General features: G+C 37.0%; 1 protein-coding gene across 1 annotated transcript; it reads left to right on the top strand.

Annotated features, from left to right (window-relative positions):
- Nucleotides 1-2,118: 2,118 nt before the first annotated feature.
- Nucleotides 2,119-19,166, top strand: septin5b (septin 5b). Its single transcript, XM_062434994.1, has 12 exons — nt 2,119-2,161; nt 2,322-2,332; nt 6,051-6,141; nt 9,099-9,185; nt 9,290-9,413; nt 11,322-11,456; nt 11,544-11,661; nt 14,326-14,427; nt 15,534-15,630; nt 15,733-15,868; nt 18,802-18,907; nt 19,104-19,166. The coding sequence occupies exons 1-12, from the start codon at nt 2,119-2,121 to the stop codon at nt 19,164-19,166; spliced, it is 1,113 nt and encodes a 370-aa protein (XP_062290978.1).
- The last annotated feature ends 3,658 nt before the right edge of the window (nt 19,167-22,824 follow it).

Raw genomic sequence — 22,824 nt, 5'->3', positions numbered from 1 at the left:
CTTCCTAGCATCCTTCCTAAGTTCAGCTGTTTTTCATGGATACTGACATGATTTATAAGGGAGAACATTTCTTATAAAGCAACATTTATCTCTCATTTGAAAATGTATTCATTAGTTCATGTAGATTTTGGAATATAAAATAAAGATATTTGATGAATAAAGTGAATTTAATTGGTACTGTGACTCCATTTAAGCACGTGTGCTCCAAATAAGCCCACATCATGATTTATTTACTACATATAAACAAAAATATTGATTTCATAGAATTGAAAACAGCAATATGTATTCAGTAACATGTTAAATATTTAAAAAATGAGGAAAAAACCTCCTGAGTAAAATCTTAAAGGTCTGACTTCAGATGTAACCTCCATTATAATCATCTATATTTTCATCAGTAACTAATCCTGTTCGTCTTTGTGTGTTTTTAGGTTTTTAGATAGACTGTAAACAATTAATTGACTATGGGATAAACAAAGTAATCTTAATCTGTTATTATATTTAACCCAAAATATCCACCTAGTGTCAATCAGATAGTAGAAAATACCTTTAATTAAACATAAAAACAGAAACAAACTTTTTTTCAACATGAATAAACCTAAAGTTAAACAATAGACATTAAATAATACATAACGTTTAAATATATATATTTACTGTTTATTCTGTATATGAGTCTTTCTATCGTATTGGTTCAAAGTCATGGTTGGAAAAATCTTGTTTCTTTTCCCCAAATCTTTTTATGTGCACAAATGATATAATATCTAAAGTTTACATTTCTAGTAATTGTACACTTAATCCTGACTTTGTATTTTCAGAAATTTTTGGAATATTTTTCCTTTTCCCAAAATGTGTCACAACCGAAACACACAACATATACACGGTCGCCCATAAAGTTGGAATAAAATATTTTTTACCTCTCTCCATGAAATGATTGTGACAATGTGATTTATTCTTGATAGATAAAGGGTAAATATTCTCAAAATTGTATTGATCAATCTCATTGCACCTGGTCAAAGGTGATCACTTATGTGTATAAATAGAAATTAAAAAGTGGAATGTGTCTGAAAACCAAATTATTCCAACTTTATGGGCGACCGTGTAGTAAAATAAAAAGGCTTATATTAACTTATTTTTTTTTATATACAGTATAATAAAAAGGGTTATATTAACTTATCTTATCTTAGAAATGTCATTTTTTGCAATTTTATTAAAAGGTTTTCAGATTTAAAACTATAACAATTAAAATTTTAATAATGTATGAGTGTCATTTTTTAAATTCAATGGATTTTAAATCTGATTTTTCTTTGTAAAGAACATAAACTTGATCAAACTGGTTTCAAACTTCAGGATTCATTAGTTTTAATACACATTAAACCAAACATTACTATAACATATTAGTTAATAACTCAATGTACTTTATTTATAACAAAACATCCCATGTTTCGGTCGTGATGTCATGCCATATAACCTCAGGAACTTCTGCTTATTGCACATTTATATATTCCAGTTTACTGTATTTAGTGTTTTATTGATTTATTTTATCCTATTTTGTTTTATTTATAGTTGATTCTATTCTTTTTAGTACACTTTCACCGGAAGCTACTTTTTCCCACTGTATGCTGTCAATTTGAATTTAATTTATTAATCTATCTTTACATATAAACACCTTAGAAATAAAGGGTACAGAAGATAAAAAAAAGTCCAAGCCAATAAACACCGAGCAGCAACATCTGGAACATCTGTGGAGTCTCTGCAGCACTAATGATGAGGAGGAGGAGCAGTAGCAGAGTAACAGCGCCTCCCTGTGGTGTTTCACATGAACTGCACACAGTTTTACACACAATAAAAAAAATAAAAGCAGCTCACACTCAGCATCAGTCTGCGTCCTCAGCTGAATCATGATCCACGCGCTCATTTCTTTACATTTACATTAATTCCTGCACATATCAGCGGATGAATCTTCCTCTTCCTCTTGTGGTGGTTTAATAAAAGATTGTGCACATCTTTATTTATTACAAAAAACAAAACAAAAAGAAAGACACCAGAGGGACCAGTCCAGTCCAGACCAGACCCGCCTCTTCCTCCAGTTTGGACGCATTTCCCACCAACTGTGAGTCCAAGATGACGAGCAGCAGCAGGTTCAGGAGCCGCGCGCCCCGGTCAGGTAAGAAACAGCTGGATGCTTCATTAAAGCGTCGATTAACAGGCTGGTTTTACTCATTTTATCCCCTTGTTTTCTGCTCGTGCACACCGCTGGATGCTGCTGATCTCTCTCTCTCTCTCTCCTCTCTTAAAACCCGGACTGCTGCCTCCTCGCGCCACAGATGATGGAGAGGTGAGAGATGCACAACACGAACACACAACGATGATAATGCTTTTATTCTATTTGTATTATTACAGTAGAGCTTTGTCCTGACTGTCATTAAACGTCTCATATCACACACACACACACACACACACACACACACACACACACACACACACACACACACACACACACACACACACACACACACACACACACACACACACACAGGCACGCACGCACTGGGTTTAAATAAAACAGATTAAGATTGACAGCGTCCTGCTTTAATTGCATGGCTGTAAATTAAAACCCGGAAGTTGAAGCATTCACGTGTACTGTATAAAACCTGTAGTTTGTAACATCTGCACACATCTGCAAACACTGGTTCTAACAGCTGGAGCATCGAGCTGAGTCACAGTCACTCTGAACAATGATTATTGATATTTACTTTATGCACTTTTCCCCTTATGTTATACACCCTTATACATTGTTAATATACTGGCATATTTCACAATATCTCCTTATAATTAGTCTGTTTATATAATTTTGGGATCATAAATCATCATCAGTCTTTAATAAATTGGTGATTAATCCTAAATTAAGCTTTCAGAGAGCAGAGAAAGAGTAATATGCCTTTTTGTATTAATGGAGAAATATAACAATTTCAATTTATTATATTAAATGTGAATACATGAGCACACAATTTTTTTTAGAAAGTCGAAATATTTCCTTTTTTTTGTTTTTTTTGCATATTCTGGGTCACTTTAGGAAAGGTTATTAAATTAATGGCTAAAATAAATAGTTTTTAAGGTGTTTCTTTCCCCCTCAAATGTTAAAATGGGTCAGATTAGACCCTGAACAGTATGTAAGGATTAAGGTAAACAGTATTTAAAACTCACAATGAAAATGGTTTCAATTTCAAAGCAAAAAACAAAAACAAAATTCAGATTCTAGCTGTTTAAATGTTAAAGGTTAATGGGCCCAAACTCTTTATAATAAAGGAACATATTGTGTTTGTGACGTATTTTAATAGTTTTCAGACACTAAAGGAGGAATAAGATACATCAGACTTTGATACACACACAATACTTGTTAGTAGATGAGTTCATTGTTGGTTTGGATCCAAAATCTATGGAGGATCAAGGGTGAAAAAACATCACAGTCATTACAACATCACCGCCTTCACTGTGAGCATCTTTATTTTTAGATACTTTACATCCCCCCAAAAAAGCCCACGGAGCAGTTTCATAATTATTTTCTTTTTCCTCTCTCTTCATCTTCATGGTTTTTTTGTGTCTTGTTGGACGACAGTGCAGCGTCTGAGTCAGAGCGGCGACAGAGACGGGGGGGGGGGGGGGGGGGGGGGGGAGTAGTCACTTACATCCAGAGACAAAACCAAAGAGAAAGAAACACCAACACCTCCTTACATACATACAGGGGTCCATGTGGTTTAGTTTAAATTTAAAGGGTTAAAATGTGAAAATAAACGTATGAATAACTTGCACACATTCTTTTTTTGTGGACCCAGCATCAAATTTCTGCTTTTAATCCATTTTGAGAGAATATATTAGAGGATTATGGCAAAAATGTCTAAGTGGTGTAACCATAAAAACTTTGTACCAAATAATTCAACTTGCTTAAAAACAATTAAATAAAGGTAATGAAATACAATTGTTCTAAATATTACATTTCATCTGGGGAATCATGGAGATCAGGAACCTGACTGCTTTCTTTGTTTCTTTCTTTCTTTCTCTTCTTCCTCCTTTATCTTTCTTTCCTCCTCCAACTTCATGTTCTTTCTCTCTCTTCTTCCTCCTCTTTCCTTCTTTCTTTCTTTTTCCTCCTACTTGTTCTTTCTTTCTTTCTTTCTTTCCTTCTCCTCTTCCTTCTTTTCTTTCTCTTCTTCCTCCTCTTTCCTTCTTTCTTCCTTTTTCTCCTACTTGTTCTTTCTTTCTCTTTCTTTCCTTCTCCTATTCCTCCTTTCTTTCTCTTCTTCCTCCTCTTTCCTTCTTTCTTTCTTTTTCCTCCTACTTGTTCTTTCTTTCTCTTCTTCCTCCTCTTTCCTTCTTTCTTTCCTTTTCCTCCTACTTGTTCTTTCTTTCTTTCTTTCTTCCTTTCTAGGTGGATAAAATATGTAATATTTATCATTCTTTTTTGGTTACACCATTTGACATTTTCAGGAGCATTCAGTCTTACTTTTGGTAAAAAATGGTGCAAATGTCATTTCAAATTATATAAAACCAACAAAAATACTAAATGTACATTTGAACAAACCTGATGCTGCTTTTAAAACTAGTTTTAACTGATTTTTGAATTGCTCATCTTGCCAACACTTATTTATCACTGACCTTTATGCAGAACTCTCTAAGTAGTCCAGCTAAAGCACTCTGCTATATCCTCAGGCTGAAATGCATCATGGGAGGAGTTATTAAACCAGTCTGCAGTCAGTGGATTAATTAAAGAACTGAAAAAGAATCAGATTAGGGCTGCAGGTAACCATTATTATCATTATCAACTTATTTTTTCTATTAATTGATTCATATTTAGTCTTTAAAAAGTCAAACACTGGATTCGATTCCAGTCAGGAACTTTCTTGCCTGTCATACCTTTCTCTCTCTCTCTCTCTTCCTCCCTTTCTTTCCTGTTTGTCTCCTCGTTGACCAGCGTCCAACAAATAATGAAAAACTGTCCGTTCATTTCCCAGAGATCAAGATAAACATCCTCAAATATCTAATTCAGTCCAATCAGTTTATGAAACTGTGTTTATGCTCTAAACTGAATATTTAAGCTGTTGACTGTTGATTGGAGATAATAAGACATCCTAACAAGTAAACTTATGCTGTGGGAAATTATAAAGGACATTTTACAGACATTTTATTGATAATACAACTGATAAATTAATAGATTAATAGACAAAGTAGATGGCAGATTAATAAAGAATGAAGGTTAGTTTCAGCCCTTTTTCCTCCAGCTCTCCCTCTCTTCGTCTCTTCTCAGCTGCACATTTATGCTTCTGCATCATCACGGTCACTGAACACGCTGGTTTTCTGTCTCTTCTGTGACGGTAAACTGAATAAGAGCTGCAAGTTATGATTATTTGCATCTGCTGATTAATGCCTTTTTTATTTTCTCGATTAATTCATTACTTATTTTGTCTATAAAATGTCAGAAAATGGTGAAAAATCTTCCCAAAGCCCAAGATGACATCCTAAAATGGTCTTATTTTGTCTTCTACCCAAAATATTCACATTTACGGAGCCAGAACCAAAGAATTACATCAGTTTTTCTTAACAATAATAATGAAGTGTTGTCTGAGCTGTGGACAAGATAAGACATCTAAAGAACTTATGAAGAGCATTTTACAGACATTTTATTGATAATACGACTCAGTTTTTAATAGATTAATAGAAAAGGCAGGTGGCAGATTCATCAGTAATGAGAATGAAGGTTAGTTTTAGCCCTTTTTCCTCCAGCTTTTCTTTCTGCTTCTGCATCATCACGGTCACTGAACACGCCCCCTCCCCCCTTCCTCTTGTGTCCGTGGCTGCCTGCCATACTGTATTATGAATACTCTGGGAGCCGAACTGCAGGCCACGCTTTAATAAAACATTAAGAGGGAATCATGGGAAATGTCCTACTAACACAGCGACTGAGGGAAGATCTGACCCAACTCTCTGGCTGCTGCTGAGCCTCTAACATCTCACATCTCACTCTGTTAGTTATTTACTTATTTATTTTGTGTTTCCAGGAAAAAGATTACGTTGGTTTTGCGACGCTGCCCAACCAGGTGCACAGGAAGTCGGTGAAGAAAGGATTTGACTTCACTCTCCTGGTGGCAGGTGAGACGAGATGATCAGCTGAGATGAAACGCTGCTACGTCACTACTCTGGGTTTTTAATTAACTCTGAATGTGTGTATTGAGGCTCAAACATGACACTGAAAATAAATTAATTAATTAATACATACAGAATAAATAAGTAAATAAAAGTTATGTTATTAGTTATTATTTTTAAATGTTTAATATTTATTTATTTCCACATTTACTACACAAATTATTATATACTTTTATTAAAAATCTGTTATATATAAAATATAAAAATAAAATAAATAATAAATAATGTGTGTCAAATGTGTATGAGCTTCTGTATGGAGGCTCAAACATGACACTCAAAATAAATAAATAAATCAATTAATTAAATAATTAATACATACACACAAACACATAACTGTATAATTAAAAATGTATTAAAGGTAGAGAAACTCATCTTAATTTAGCCAAAAACAATAATTAAGTAAATATGTTATTCATTATAATTTTTTTCAAATTTCTTAATTTATTTCCACATGTACTATACAAATTATTATATATATGTATTAGAAATCTGTTCAATAGAATAAATGTAATACTTAAATAAATAATGAAATTAAAAAGTGTAAATAAATGAAGAAAATACCAAAATATACATTATTATAATTTAATTATTTCACACTAATTTATTTTTTGCAACTTTTTATTTGTTTTTTTGTATGTATTTATTTATCTATTTTTTTAATCTATTTTTTTATTTGTTCATTTATTTCCTGTGTCACTATTTATTTATTTTGGCAAATTTTATTTTTTTGTTTTCTTGACAAATTTGAAATGTAGGTATTTATTTTTTTTATTTAATTAATTAATCTATTTATTATTTGATAATTTATTTCCTGTGTCACTTTTGCACCCCCATACATGAGTCCATAATCAACCTTCTGCAACCTTCTCCCACCCCTTTAATTACTATTAAATAAATAGCACTTTCTTGGTGTGAATATGTACATACTGATCACTGAATGTAAGTAACAAAAGCTCCAAAGCCCCAACATATTTAATTACACTTTAAACCCATTAAACGCGCTCAGGGCACACGCATCTTTTTAAACAGTTTTGACCCCATTAAGTTCTCCATTACAATGAGAGCTGGATTGATTTTTACGTTTTGTGACCTAATTTCTTATAATCAGTGGAAGGATCAAAGCTTTATGTTCAGACTTGCGTCCAAAGTCCCATTTGTGGGATATCATGTTTTTTATTACGTCTGGAAAGCAAAAAATAAATAAAATAAAATAAATAAAATAAAAAACATCGATGTGATATCTGAGTCAAATTAAATTTCTAAGAGTGTGTCTGAGTCTGGCCGCTGAAATTAGATCTGAATGTGTCTGAGTGTTGGTGGAGCACAACAACAACAATGTGTATGTGTGCTGTTTATAGACTGGACATTAGTTTTTACTCAACAACATAAAAAAAAGTTATTTTATTCAGTAAGCAGTGATAACGGTGGCAGATTTGCTGTGAAACAATGGGTCCCTGATTTCAAACAGATGTAGAGAAAAACAACTTAATTTCTGGCTGATTTTTTCGCCTAAAATTACGTTAGCCAATTTTATCAGCTGTTGCTAGCTAGCTAATTTACGCTAACACCATGAGTTGGCTGAAAACTTTCCGATGTTACCAGCTGAATTGTTTTAAATGATAAACTCTGTAAAGGATCTTATTATTATGGTCTTATAACTATGATGATGAACTGAGGCAGAAGCTAACCTGCCTGGCAAAACGTTAGCTTCCTCATCGGCTAACGATCAATGTAGAAGGCAGGAAATATTCTTCTTGTGCTGCAGTCTTTAGTCTAGCTTTTTGTTTTCTTTGCTGTTTTCTTTTTAATATTTTTGGGTTTTCTAGTTTTTAATTGTATGTTTTAATGTTTCCAATTTTTACTGTTTAATATTTTGTTTTATAAATAAAGCTGCCTTGCCTTACAGTACAGTTTTTCTACATTTACATGAAATTAAAATGTTATTGTCTTCTAAATAAACCTGTTTGGATGCTATTAACAAAACGTGCTTGGAGGTTAGATTTAACCTCCTGCAACCCTACATCCTCATATCACTTCATTCTGCTTAACTTTGACCTTGTCCTCATTCATACCTTTTTGTGCCACCTAGTGGTAGCAAAAGCACATTACATTAATCGGTGTAATAACAGACTCTAAACATTTGCACTGTCCTGTATCTTCAACTTAAAACTTTGGAGTTCATTTCTTATAAAAAACCTACGAGCTTAACCCTTACATACTGTTCATATTCTATCCCCGCAGTTTGTTCTCCACATAAAAAGTGTCTATACCAAATGTTGAACCACAGATGTGTTTAGAAAGCATTAATAGTCGATCTGACTGATCAATAAATGTGATTAAACCTTGATTAATGTCTCAGAGAGCAGAGAGAGTGTATTTTTTAGCTTTTACACCACTAAACAGCTCCTATCACACAATATCATGTCCTATTTTACCTAAGACATGAAAATATAACATAGCAATAATGATTGAAATGTTATTTTATATGTAAAGTGAAAATGAGCAGAACTTTATGGAACTGTGGGGTTTATTGTATAACCATTAGAGCCACCAGTCTTCACTGCTACATCATAAAAAGAAATCCTCATAACTACTATCTTATTAAAACTATTAACTATTCATTTCACTAAAACACATGTCAAAAGATACTGAGATAATTTGACCCAGAACAGCCTCAATGTACAAATATTTGTAGCATCTATACAAAAGTAGAACAAGATATTTTCATTTTTGTGTATTTTGGGCCACTTTAGGAAAAGTCATTTGGGGTGTTTTTACAAGCTGTTATATGTCAAAATGGGTCAAATTTGATTCACACAGTTTGTAAGGGTTAATCAGAGTTATGAATATTGACTAAAAGCATCCAAACAATACTGAAAACGGTCTTTTCCTTTGTGTTACAGGTGAGTCCGGCCTCGGTAAATCCACCTTGGTGAACAGCTTGTTCCTCACCGATCTGCATAAAGACAGAAAGCTGCTCAATGCTGAAGGTGAGTCAGCTGTCAGTCAGACTTCTCTGAGCCTTCTACCTTCTCATATCTCTACGATCGCGGTTCAGATTTAATGACATGTTTGTTTCCTCTGTCTTTTGAAGAGCGCATCAGTCAGACTGTGGAGATCACAAAGCACACAGTGGACATCGAGGAGAAAGGAGTGAAACTGAAACTCACGATTGTGGACACTCCCGGTTTTGGAGACGCTGTCAACAACACAGAGTGGTAAGCTTTCACTTTGTGATCGAGGCATTGAGGGAAATAACTCCCCCCTTACATACAGTAACACTTATCTAACCCTGTGTTTTCAGCTGTGTCTCTCACCCACATACGAATAAAAAAGACTCTCCACTTATTCTATTCAACATCTAGATAAAAGAAACTGCAACAACAGCCCACCAAGCTCTTACCAGCACTAACACTCTAGAGCAAGCAAGGGTTCTTTGTTTGCAGTAAACAGTGTTAGGAACTATAATTTTTAAAGGATTAGACTGATGTTAGTCTATGTTTTTCTTATTGTAAGCACATATCATTAAAAGACCAAAACTAACAATGTGTTAGTTACAATGTAACTTTCTGACTTCATTACTGTCTATATCTACTAAAGACAGACACACATCTTTAAAGGGCTGGTATTATTATATGGATCAGGGTGATGGTAGAGCCTCTTGTGCTGTAAAATTACTAGTCATGTGTCGGTTGTGACCAAGTCGGCTCCCATGGACGACCTGCTTTTTGTTGTTGTTGTTGTTGTTGTTGTTGTTGTTGTTAATTGTAATAATTCACTAAGAAGAAAGGCACACACAAAAAATTTAACCCTCCTGTTATCCTCGAGGAAGGAAGGGAGGAAGAAGGAAGGAAAGGAGGGAGGAAGGACGAAGGAAAGAAGGAAGGTAGGAGGGAGGGAGGAAAGAAGGAGGGAGGGAGGGAAAAAAGGAAAAGAGGAAGGGAGGAAGGAAGGAAAGACGGACAGAGGAAAGAAGGGAGGGAGGAAGGTAGGGGGGAGGAAAGAAAGAGAGAAGGAGGGAGGGAGGAAAGAAGGAACGGAGGAAGGAAGGAAGGATGGAAGAAAGGGGGATGGAGGAAGGAAAGAAGGAAGGGAGGAAAGAGGAAGGAAAGAAAGAGAGAAGGAGGGAGGGAGGAAAGAAGGAAGGGAGGAAGGAAGGAAGGACAGAAGGATGGAACAAAGGGGGATGGAGGAAAGAGAGAGTAAGGAAATAAAGAGAGAAGGATGGAGGAAGGACAGACGGAAAGGAAGGAAGGGAGGAATAAAGGAACAGTTAAAACAGACGAAGGCCATGTGGCGGATCTGATATCTGCTGCCAGTAGACTCAGATTGTAATGGTTTTTAATATTTTCTTCTATCTAATTTACAACATGGAATATTAAGGACAGATAATAACAGAGGGAAGTAACTAGATCAGCCCCTCTAAGCTGAGACACTTACTTAGTGTCTTTCTTAATGCCAATCTACCCTAAAGCCAGTCTTACACTGTTCCACCTTTAAAACGGTTTGATGCTGCTGTTTTGCACATAATTTATGTAACATTAACCATTTTTAGTGTGATTTGATTTGGTGTTTGTTTTGGATAGTTTAAAAAAAAAAAAATCAAATTTAGAACATTTAACATAAATAAACTATTAAATGCAGTTGTAATAGTGTCTGGTGTTTTACATTAATATTTTTATACTAAACATAATTTAAAAATGATAGGAATCTGGAAATTATTAAGTCTAGCATAATTGCACTGAATAATTTAGTGCACACACACCAATCATAGGTGGAACAAATGTTAAATTTGACTGAATTATAAAAGCCAGAAGTCGTAATTAATGAAGAGCCGTTTGGGGGCGAAATAGCCGAACTGAGCCAAATGATCTGGCTCACTGAAAAGAGACGAAATTCTCATCACTAAAAAGTCACACCAGGAAGTGACATCATATATGCAGGAAGCTTTAACATGTTTTGGCTAATTTTTAGATAACTCTACTTCAGACAGATTAAAGCTAGCCGTTTCATTCTTCATGCTAAGCTAACCTGATCTCCTTCGGGTGCTCGCTCCATATTTAACGTACATACACCAGACTGATATTGATCTTCTTATCTTACACATACATGCTTGTGTTTTGTAGTTGGATGCCCGTCACAGACTACATTAATCAGCAGTTTGAGCAGTATTTCAGAGACGAGAGCGGACTCAACAGGAAGAACATCCTGGACAACAGAGTTCACTGCTGCCTCTACTTCATACCTCCGTTTGGACACGGGTAATAAACTCACTGCAGTATTACACACACAGTATTTATGTAAATGCATATATTAAAATGTTGAGTAAAGTTCATCTCCTCCCGAAGGCTTCGTCCGGTTGATATCGAGTTCATGAAAGCTCTTCAGGATAAAGTTAACGTGGTTCCTCTCATCTCTAAAGCGGACTGCCTCACACCCACCGAGATAAAGAAACTCAAAGAGCGGGTAAGACCTTAAATATCTCACATGTAGATCTCATAAATAATCCATAACCAACAATGCTGACTGCTACACCCAAATATATTTTATGATTTTGACCTTCATCTCTCACTGCACCTTTTTATGCTGCTCGGTATTCAAGTAATGCTTGCAGCTCTGTGAGGCTGTACGTTGCAAAATGCTAACATGCTTACATCCTAACCATAGACTGTATATAAGAAATGTACGTAACATCTGTGACGTCACCCATTGGTTTGTAGACTGCTGCTCGGAGGCCAATAGTTTCGGATCTGAGCAGCGCCATCTTGAAAATTTCAGGTGCATGCCGGGAAAAATAAAAACACGGATTCTACTTATATGGGCATCAGGAGGAGCAAGAGGAAGGAGCAGGGGAGGTTGCGAGGGCTGGATCTACCACAGTCTACACCGGCAACCTGGTGATGCTAACCAAGTTAGCTGTTACGACTAACTATAACCACAAAACTGTCTGTGTGAAACAAGTTCATGGCTATTTCCTGCAGTCTATCTGTCCGCCCTCCTGAACCTGTGAACCAATCAACCTGTCAATCACGACGTAGCCACACCCTAATGCATAACCTGCTTTATCGTCAAATATAAAATCAAGGAGGCCAAAATTTCACAAATGAACATCATACTGCATTGAAGAAGGTTTTAAACTAGCGATTGAGGACATAAACACATTATGAAAATGTTTACTGAGGTTAGAAATCAAGTGAGAAGTTGGTGAATTCTCCGTTGACTTGTATAGAGACGGAAGTCCTTTTGACACCAAAACCCCCTGGTGGCCTTTTGATAGAATGCAGTTTTAAGTTGCTTCCGTGTTGGCATCATTTCAGAGGACCGGAACTCCCTGCCTGGGCTGTACGTTGCAAAATGCTAACCTGCTTACATCCTAACATGTTCATGTGCAGCAGGTATTATGTTTACCTTGTTCACCATCTTAGTTTAGCACGTTAGCATGCACTAAACGCAAAGTGCAGCTGTGGTACTGGACAAATTTAAAGTTCACCAAAGTAATACAAATACATTGTCTAGGGAACATTAATGTCTCATTACATTTTCATGGCAATATATCCAGTAGCTAAAAATAAATGACAAACTAACTCTAGTAAGAATATGATTGGTCTTAAATATATTTATTTTGTGTGTGTGTCCAGCCTGGTCTCATCAAATGGCGCCAAATTCTTAAAGGTGCAGTGTAGGATTTAGTGCCATCTAGTGGTGAGGTTGCAGATTGCAACCAGTTGAATACCCGACTTCCTCCCTTTCCAAGTAAGGAGGAGAAGCAGAACCTACAATGGTCACAAAAATCATAAAAAACACAATAAGTCCCTCTCTAGAGCCAATATTTGGTTTTTCCGTTCTGCCTGCTCCCCTATGATGTAAAGGACTCATACTAAGGTAATGAAAAAACATAAATTCTTATTTTTTGTGATTCACCACTAATTAAAACATACTTATAAATATGTTATATTCAATGTCTGCCAAGTTTGTTCCGATAGATGTCACTAAATTCTACACAGTGCACCTTTAAGTCATTTAACATGTTATCACAACACATTTTGAGCCTTTTGTGTCTCATTTCACGCCACTGAATTTAAGTGACGGCGGGAATTGACGCACTTCGGATGGCATCAATATAAATATGACTTTATTTTATTTATTATGAGGTCATTGTTCCTGATTATTAGGAGGTGTATTGATTGATAGTTTGTTGGCAAAAAAATTGCACAAGCAGCAGAAAAGCATTGTTCAAGACTGACACGACCTGGCTCAAAGGCCGTATCAAAATAGGAGGAAGCACACGGTTTAAAAGATACCAAATAAATATTTAATTTATTACAATAATCCTAAAAACTAAACTGAATGTGCAACAAAAGAATAACTGAACAAAAGAGTAACGCCAACAAGGAAAAAAATGCGCTGCTGTCCTCAGGGAGCGAGACCGACCAAATGAGAGAGACTCGGCTTTAATCACCACCCCACAGGACATTGGCCAGGTGTACTGAGTTGCATCTAATCAGAGCCCCGTGCTCCAATCAGCTCAGGATCTGAGGAGAGAGAGACAGACAGAGAGAGAGACAGAGACAGAGACAGAGAGAAAGAGAGACACCCGAGTGACCAGCACAGGCCCTAAAAGACATCCAAAGGGGCTGTGACAAGACCACCAACCAAACAACCTTTTTGACCATCATTTAGTCATTTAAGTGCCTTTAAACGGGACATTTTTACCACATTTTACAGTTTTAACCTTAATCCTAACCAAGTGTTTTTTTGTGGTGGCTTTAAATTATATATAACTTACGGCTGCCCACTGCTTAGTGTAGGTTAAATTCAGAGATAAATAAAATACCTTTACCTTATATAAATATACATATATTGACATTCTGGATTAATTGGTACAATGTTGAGTGTTAGAGTATGGAAATAAGAATTAAACACTGCAACAGATTTGGGTTCATCTCGGCTCAGTGTACTGCTGGATGAGTCAGACGTGTACGTTTTAAAGCTTTCATACAGGGCACTGACTTCCTGTTCAAATTTAGCTCTCAGTGGGAGGATGAGTGTGTGTTTCTATTGTTATCCATCCCGTCTCTCTTGTGTATATGCGTGTGTGTGTGTGTGTGTGTGTGTGTTTTGTCTTCTTAGCTGAGGGAAGAGATAGATAAGTACGGCATAAAGATCTACCAGTTCGGTGACTCTGACGAAGACGAGGACGAGGACTTCAAGCAGCAGGACAAAGAGCTGAAGGTGAGTCTGATTCATGCAGCCGCATGTTAGAAGATGCTTGTACTGTCCTTGTGTGTTACAGTTTTCTACTATTGTATATTTATACTACATTTATCTGACAGTTGTAGTTATAGTTAGTCTACAGATGAAGATTGGATCTGCAACCGATTAGTCCATTGACATAAAATTAATCGCCAACTATTTTAATAATCAAAATAAAATACAAATGTTCTGATTCCAGCTTCCCAAATGTGAATATTTGCTGGTTTCTTTAGTAAACTGAATATCTTTTGGTTGTTGGACATAACAAGGTATTTGAGTAGTTGATGTTAATTGATAACGAACATAGTTATTAGTTACAGCCCTAATTAAGATTTTATACAACGAGTCAATTTAAACCTATAAATATGATATGTGGGTTTACATAAATTTGAGCAACTGCAAGGCCAAAGCCAGGATTTTAATACTTCCAACATCACATCAGACATCTTATTGGAAAGCCACCAAAGAAAATGAGTAATTTAAGTAATTTCTTTAAATGTTTAGTCATATTTTCTGTACATTTTGTCTCTCAAAATGCAGTTTTAAATACTTTCACCACTAAATCTATTATATATCAGTTTAATGCCACATTTGTAATCTAAAAACTATCACATTTATACATGATAAGGTAGGACGGAGGAAAGAAAGAGAGGAGGGAGGGAGGAAGGAAAGAAAGGAAGGAGGGAAGGAAAGAAGGAGGGAAGAAAGAGAAGAAAGAGAGAGGAAGGAAAGAAAGAGAAGGAGGGAGGAAGGTCAGACGGAAGGAAGGACGGAAGTAAGGGAGGAAAGAAGGAACAGTCAAAACTGTCAATTTGACCCTGGAGGACGACACAAAGGTTAATTAAAGTTATGTTTTTCATGATTTCCTGTCATTTATAAAAAAGAAACCAGATGGCTTCCGATAACACAATTTCATCCTGTTGCCTTCAGATTGTGTTTTTTCAGATATCTGTTTATAGAGATTTATTCCAGCAGAACTCCAGACTGTAAATGCAAACCTGTAAATGTGCACGATACGTTCCTTCTTTAAATGATCTTTAAACGAGTGCTTCCTGTGTCTCTTTGTCTGGTTTTTTGTGATGTAGGAGAGTTTTCCGTTCGCAGTGATCGGCAGCAACACCGTGGTAGAGGCCCGAGGTCAGCGAGTGAGAGGGAGGCTTTACCCCTGGGGCATCGTGGAGGGTACGAGACTAAAACTAAAACTGAACTCTGCATCTGTCTATCAATCTCCCGTTACCATGACAACGCTAATATTCCGGTGTGTGTGTGTGTGTGTGTGTGCAGTGGAGAACCCGTCCCACTGCGACTTCGTGAAGCTGAGGACGATGCTGATAAGGAGCCACATGCACGACCTGAAGGATCTCACCAGCGACTGTCACTATGAGAACTACAGAGCTCAGTGCATCCAGACCATGACCAGGTGTGTGTGTGTGTGTGTGTGTGTGTGTGTGTGTGTGTGTGTGTGTGTGTGTGTGTGTGTGAAAGGGTAAGTGTGTGTGAAAGGGTAAGTGTGTGTGAAAGGGTAAGTGTGTGTGAAAGGGTAAGTGTGTGTGAGTACATGTGTTGTTTTGTTATAACTTGGGGCTCATATTGACCTTTTATTAAGTGTGAGTTGAGTGTCATCCATCTCTGATATGATGGAGGTTTCTGCTTGACCGTTAAAATGTCAACAACCTGAAATATTATTTTATTATAACAGTTAGGGTTAGGGTTTTTTTTGCTGGGTAAATTACCTCTTTATTGAAAAACAGAATAAGTCCTGACTAAGTGTGGTTTTGTAGTTTTTACCAGCTCCTCTCTTCTCTCATCTGGAGTTTAGCAGCCAGTAGACGACGATATTCAGAGTCATTTTAGAGTGGAAACAAATCAGGAAGAGCTTATTTAATGGGACTACTAAACTTACTGCCACTTCCCACTATGTGTGAAATTTGAACATTTCTGATGTTGGTGCCCTTTAGTGTTAGTGTGGGAGTGACATTAGTAGTTATAATCAACACATGACTTCTGCAATAATTTCCTGTATTGTCTAATTTTTTGTCTACAAATGCCATCAGAATCATTTTAAAAAAGGTTTCTATTTAGCAGTCGACATACAAAACATAGATTTAGTGTTTAAAATAGTCTCTGCTCACAGTTTAGCCTTTACATATAGAATAAAATATATATATAATAGAATAGAAAGTCTTTATTGTCATTGTACAAAACACAACGAAATTGAGATGCCGTCTTTAAAGTGCAGAAACAAAAATAAATAAATAATTGCCATTATTTAATGCAGTTTAGTGCATTTATGGCTTTAGCGTAAAATCTGTTGTGTAATCTATTTGTGTGTACTCTCAATGTCCTGTAGCGTTTGCCTGAGGGCAGCAGCTCAAACAGCGAGTGTCCTGGGTGAGATGAGTCCCTGAGAATATGGCGAGCTTTCCTGAAACAGCGGGAACTGTACAGACCTTTCAGGGAGGGGAGAGGGCAGCCGATAATCTACTGGGCTGTGGTGATGACCCTCTGGAGCGCTATCCTCTCTGCAACTGTGCAGCTAGAGAACCACACACACATGCAGTAGGTCAAAATGCTCTCAATGGAGCAACAATAAAAGGACACAAGCAGTTTTTGTGAGAGTTGGTTATTCCTGAGTACTCTCAGGAAGTACAATCTCTGCTTTGCCTTCTTAATGATAGCAGTGGTGTTGATGCTCCAGGTCAGGTCATCCTCTATGTGAACGCCCAGAAACCGGAAGTCTGTGACCCTCTCCACACAGTCCCCGCCAATGAGCAGGGGCAGAGTGTCCGTTTTATTTCTCCTGTAGTCTATGACCAGCTCCTTTGTCTTGGTAGTGTTCAGTGCCATGTTGTTTTCTGTGCACAACACTGACAACTGCTCCACTTCGTCCCGATATGCAGACTCATCCCCCCCAGAGATGAGCCCCACCACAGTGGTATCATCAGCGAACTTAATGATGCTGTTGCTTCCGGACCAGTTTCTCAAAGCACTTCATAATGACAGGTGTAAGAGCTACTGGTCGGTAATCACTCAGGCTGCTGGTGTTGTTCTTCTTCGGGAGTGGGACAATTGTGGAGGACTTCAGGCAGGAAGGGACGGCAGACTGAGACAGTGACTGGTTAAAGATCTTGCTAAAGACTCCAGCCAGCTGGTCCGCACAGTCCCTCATCACCCGTCCAGAGACGCCGTCAGGTCCTGCAGCTTTCCTCGGGTTCACAGCCCTCAGCATGCACCTGCAATGATGTGAACAGCCTCAGGATACATACTCTGCTGACAGTTAACGATGTCGTGTAAATGTCCCAGGGCCGAGTTAGCATTTGCATCCGGTGGAATGTAAACAGCTGTTACCATGACAACAATAAACTCCCGAGGTAGATATATGGGCCTGCATTTAAGAGTTACATACTCCAGGTCCGGGGAGCAATAACTGGCGACAGGCTTAGTGTTGGTACACCAACTGTAGTTCACATACATGTATAACCCCCCTCCTCTGCTCTTACCAGAGTCCCTAGTCCTGTCATGACGGTGTACTGTGAAGCCCGCTAATTCAATAAATGCATCTGGAATGGATGAATGAAGCCAGGTCTCTGTGAAAAGCAGAATGCAGCTGTTCTTCACAATGTTGTTTGTGGCAACCTGTAGCTTCAGTTCATCCATCTTGTTGGAGAGGGATCTTGCATTGGTGAGGAAGATGCTGGGAAGCGGTTTGTGTGGCCGCCTCCGTAGTCTCACCAGCACCCCTGCTCTGCAGCCTCTCTTCTGCCTCCTCTCCCTGCGCCGTCTTCGTCGCCTTCCCTCAGGGATGGTTATCCACGGAGAGCCGGGACGCCTGGCTATATCCACCGGGATGTCATGGGAGCGGAGAAACTCGACTGTTGAGGATCAAATTTGACCCATTTTTTTACATTTGAGAGCAGTAAAAACACCCTAAATACTTCTGACTTTTAGCCTGAAATTACCCCTATGACTTTTCTCCAAATGTGCTCCAGAATATACAAAAGGGGAATATTTCAACTTCTTAAAAAAAAAAAAACCTGAGTGCAGCTGATACATATTTTTGCAGTGTTTGACCCATATTTAATTTTAAAAAATACTGTTGCATTCTTCACATTTAATATAGCTCATGTTTATTTCTCCATGAATGGGAAGTGTCAAAACTGACAAAACATTAAGGATCAATCCTGCTGTTTATGTGTGACTGATGGATGATTTTGTAGAGACTTATCTTTATGAAGGGGCTACAGTATGTGAGGGCTATGAGGAATACCTGTTCCCTGTTACCTGTCACTGCAGCTTGATTTCCATGCTGCAGGGGGAAGCTGAAGTGTCTCTGTGTGATCTGATCTGTTGCAGTAAGATGAACGCAGATAAGCGGGTGGAGAGTCCCATCCCGATCCTGCCGCTGGCCGCCACACCCGACGCGGAGACAGAGAAACTCATCAAAATGAAAGATGACGAAGTGAGTGAAGAAATAAGAAACAAGACAGGGAGTCTTCTAAACCTCGGAGAGTGAATAATACATCGAAGCAGCTATTACATAACGGACTCTGATGTGAATTGATGACCCATATGTGTTGTTATGTAACCAACTCTCTTCCTTTCCTTTCTTCTCTTCTTCTCTTTTTCATTTCTCTGTTGTGTCGTCGTCTCTGCAGCTGAGGAGGATGCAGCAGATGCTCCAGAAGATGCAGCAGCAGATGCATGAGCAGGACCTGTGACCCTTTATCCCTCACCTTAATACCTTTTAATTTTTTGTTTTTTGGGGGGGGGGGAGAAAATCAATCACACGGCTCAGACTTCAGAGAACAGTTCAGATGTGACACATTAGATGCATGGATGAATGACAGCATGCTGGATATTTTATTAGTTTAAATGTTTTTTTTCAGTATTATTTAAACTTGAATTAAACTTTTTTATTGCAGTCATTAGCCAAGTGAGTCTAATTAGCAATAGATAGTAAAATGCACTTTGTTACCTTTAGATTTCGATAGATATCCAAGTTGAAATACTCAACACTAATGCACCATATTTAATTTAGGGACTGTACACAAACTATTGGACATTATTTTTCACTTTTTTCCCACTTTTTTTTTTTTAAACTGTCACACCAAGAGAACAAATATAACACAATTCCTGCAATATCTCCCTTCAACAGTAGTATAAATTATTAGATATATAGAATTATTAAATATTAGATCAATAATAATATAAGTAATATAACACTACTGAGTTGGTACAATTCATTTTTACCATTAAATAAACTAAACCTGCACAAACAAATTGGAAAATTTCAACGGATTAATAACTTTCACATAGAAACTAAATGATGTACAATAGAAGACAAAAGGGTGAGAAATATTAAGCAGCTTGGGGAAGATATTCTAGCACTATTTGTTTATTAAATTATATTTGGTACAAAGGAAAACTTGGACAGATGTTTACTCACACTCAAAGAGTCTTAACCCAACCCACCGCCTCCAAGGATATGGAAATAAAACACAATAGAAAATAAAAGACATAATACACTTAAAAGAAAAACTACAAGCGTTTTTTTCCATTTATACTATACTTTATACTTTATTGTCCCGCTTAGGGAAATTTGTCTTGGACTCAGCAACTGCGCCATAAATGCCTTGACAGCCACAATGACAACAAACAAAACATCACCAGCCTTAACATCCCAACAACAATTACATAACCGTATTGCACATATCCCATAATATTACACCCAACACATACATACACCAATGGGAAAAACACATGCTAAAAGATCGCCATATTAAAAGCACTATAAAATGATTGCGCAATCTTCGGCCTTAAGCAGCATTGTTTAGGAATTTGATGGAGGTAGGAACAAATAAATTCTTAAAACGGTTGAGTTTGCAGTTAGGGACTCTATATCGTCTGCCCGAAGGTATTACGTTGTTTTCTGAAGTTTAAGGTTTGAACCGAGCCCCAATGTTTTATGTACAGTCCCTTATTAGTTTATGCACTGATTTCGTTGGCACTGATGTGTAGAGTTACACTGAGACTGAACGGTGGTTGGTTGGTGGTTCATCATTGTGATTGTGAGTGCTGCTGTGGGTTTTCCTTCTAAAGACTTTTAAGCACTAAGAACAGTACAGTATGTTACTCGTGTTTTACTGTCATTTACCTCTTTACACCACAATGTGAGACGTCTTATTGACTTATGCTGATGATGGTATGTCACTGTGTAGCCATAGCTAATGTGGCTAACAGCAATAGTAAGCCATAGCTTTGGATCAGGTTTTCACTACAAAGGTTGATATGTTAAACTTGTTTCCACATCCAGCAGTAACTGACCAACATTATCATTCATTTGTTATTCATAAGTCCAATATTCACTGTCTTTTAGCTCTCTACCAACTCATTAGGGAAATATCTGGCTCTTTAGCTGCTAAATGCCGACTACTACTTTTTTTTTTGTTGCATCTTTTTCTCTGAAAACGACGCTATGAGAGCGCTGAGAGTGAACCAAAACAGTAAAATTTCAGCCGGACAGTTAAACAATGAGCTGAAACTCAACTATAAAGCTTTGTAAAGCTGAGAGGAGCTGCAGAGCCTCTGATAATTCTCTGTAGGTTCATCACTATGAGCCATAACCACATTATACACTGACAGATCAGACTGCGGTGTTATATATAAATATCAATTACAACCCCTTAATTTAAATAGTGGCTTCTGTACACTGAGGGATTTTGGGCTGTTCCAGGTGAAAGTTGGTAGTCGGGAGAGAAAGACGATGAAAGATGAGCTTCAGTGACCAAAGAGATTGTGTTGAAATTTAGACAGTGTCAGAAACAGTACAACAAAGCAACAGTGGCATACCGTCAGTAACTTTTCCATCTCCATCTCTGATTATGAGGAGTTTAAGGCCATCAGTACAGCTGTTATAAATACATGCATTCTTCAGACAATCACTTTCTTACAGTAGATAATAAAGTAGTAGAAAATTTGCTGATTGCAGTGTACAATCATAACTGTGAAAATTAAATCTATCTGATATCTGCATACATAAAAACCAAGTCAATGTTCAGAGCACATGTTTTAAAGTTTGTGTGCATAATATACACTTCAAGTAAAGCCTCCACACACACTGCCATAACTCCAGTAATATCAACAATCTATGCTTTATGATTATGATGATAATAATAATGATAATAGTAATAATAATATTGTTTGTTTACATGGCAAAAAATAAAGCTTTTTTCCTCTTACAGTGTTGTTTTTTCCACGTATCTCTGGACTCAAACATGCACAAAGACCTTTAATCAATGTTGGAGATAATTCTGTTTAATTTAAATGTTTAATTTAATAATAGTGTAATTGACTTTTTGTCATGAATTGATTGTAAGTCCTTTTAATGCAAATTTGTCAAAAGCACGGGAAGGTTGTCTCAAAGTCCACACTGTCCCAACATCTGGAAGATTTGTTTATTGTGAACTATTATTCAAGACAAATACAGAAGAAGAGGAGGGGAGGAGGTTGCAACGTTCCTCCCTGCAATGTAAAATTAATTCAGTTAAATTACTGACTAAAAGTTGAATTAATTATTATTTTTGGCCACTTGGGGGCAGCAGAGCAAGCTGAAAACACAATATTGACATTTTATAGGCTTTTAATGTTTTGATGGAGAACATGTTTCATTCAATTGGATGAACGTTAGTACAATATCCACTCTCTTTTAGCTCTGTGTTTGGTCTCCACCAGCTCCTGGGGGAAATATCTGGCTCTTTAACTGCTAAATTCTCCACTAAATCTCTGTAGGTTTGTTATAGAGACCCCTTTCACATACTCATTGTCATTTGAGTCATTTTTAATATTTTAAACAAAAAATGATTAGTGCAGGTTTAAAGTATTTTGATCACTAGGTGCCATTAAACCCTACACACTGCTCCTTTAATATGGTTAAAAGAGACAAAAAGCTATATCATTGTCATTTAACATGTTTTTCATTTAATTATGACAAAGTAAATGCATTCAGAGAAAAGGAAACGGATAACAGTGTATTTCATTTTGTTCCATTTGTTTGAATTAAGGAACTTCAAATCCTCCATAATAAGATCTCAAGCCTTTATTTAGTCTTTTGGGGCAAAGACCTTTTACTGAGAATCTACAAACAGGCTAGTGGCTATGTGAGGCTATGTTCAGGCACAGCAGTTCTGAGCTAAATTAGATAAAATACGCTTTATCGTGACCAAGGGGAAATTTGCCTCGGGCTCCTGTGTTGCATACATCTGAATATAGAAAACAAGGAACACACACTATACTGTGGGTACATAATCTGTATATATGTCCCTTTATGTACGTAATCCCTATAATTGGCTTCACAGTGCTGTTCCTGGGGGCTTGATT

Source organism: Scomber scombrus, chromosome 15 (assembly GCF_963691925.1).
Source record: "Scomber scombrus chromosome 15, fScoSco1.1, whole genome shotgun sequence".
NCBI lineage: Eukaryota > Metazoa > Chordata > Actinopteri > Scombriformes > Scombridae > Scomber > Scomber scombrus.
Note: the sequence above shows the minus strand (reverse complement) of the source record. Positions and strands in the feature narration are given on the sequence as shown.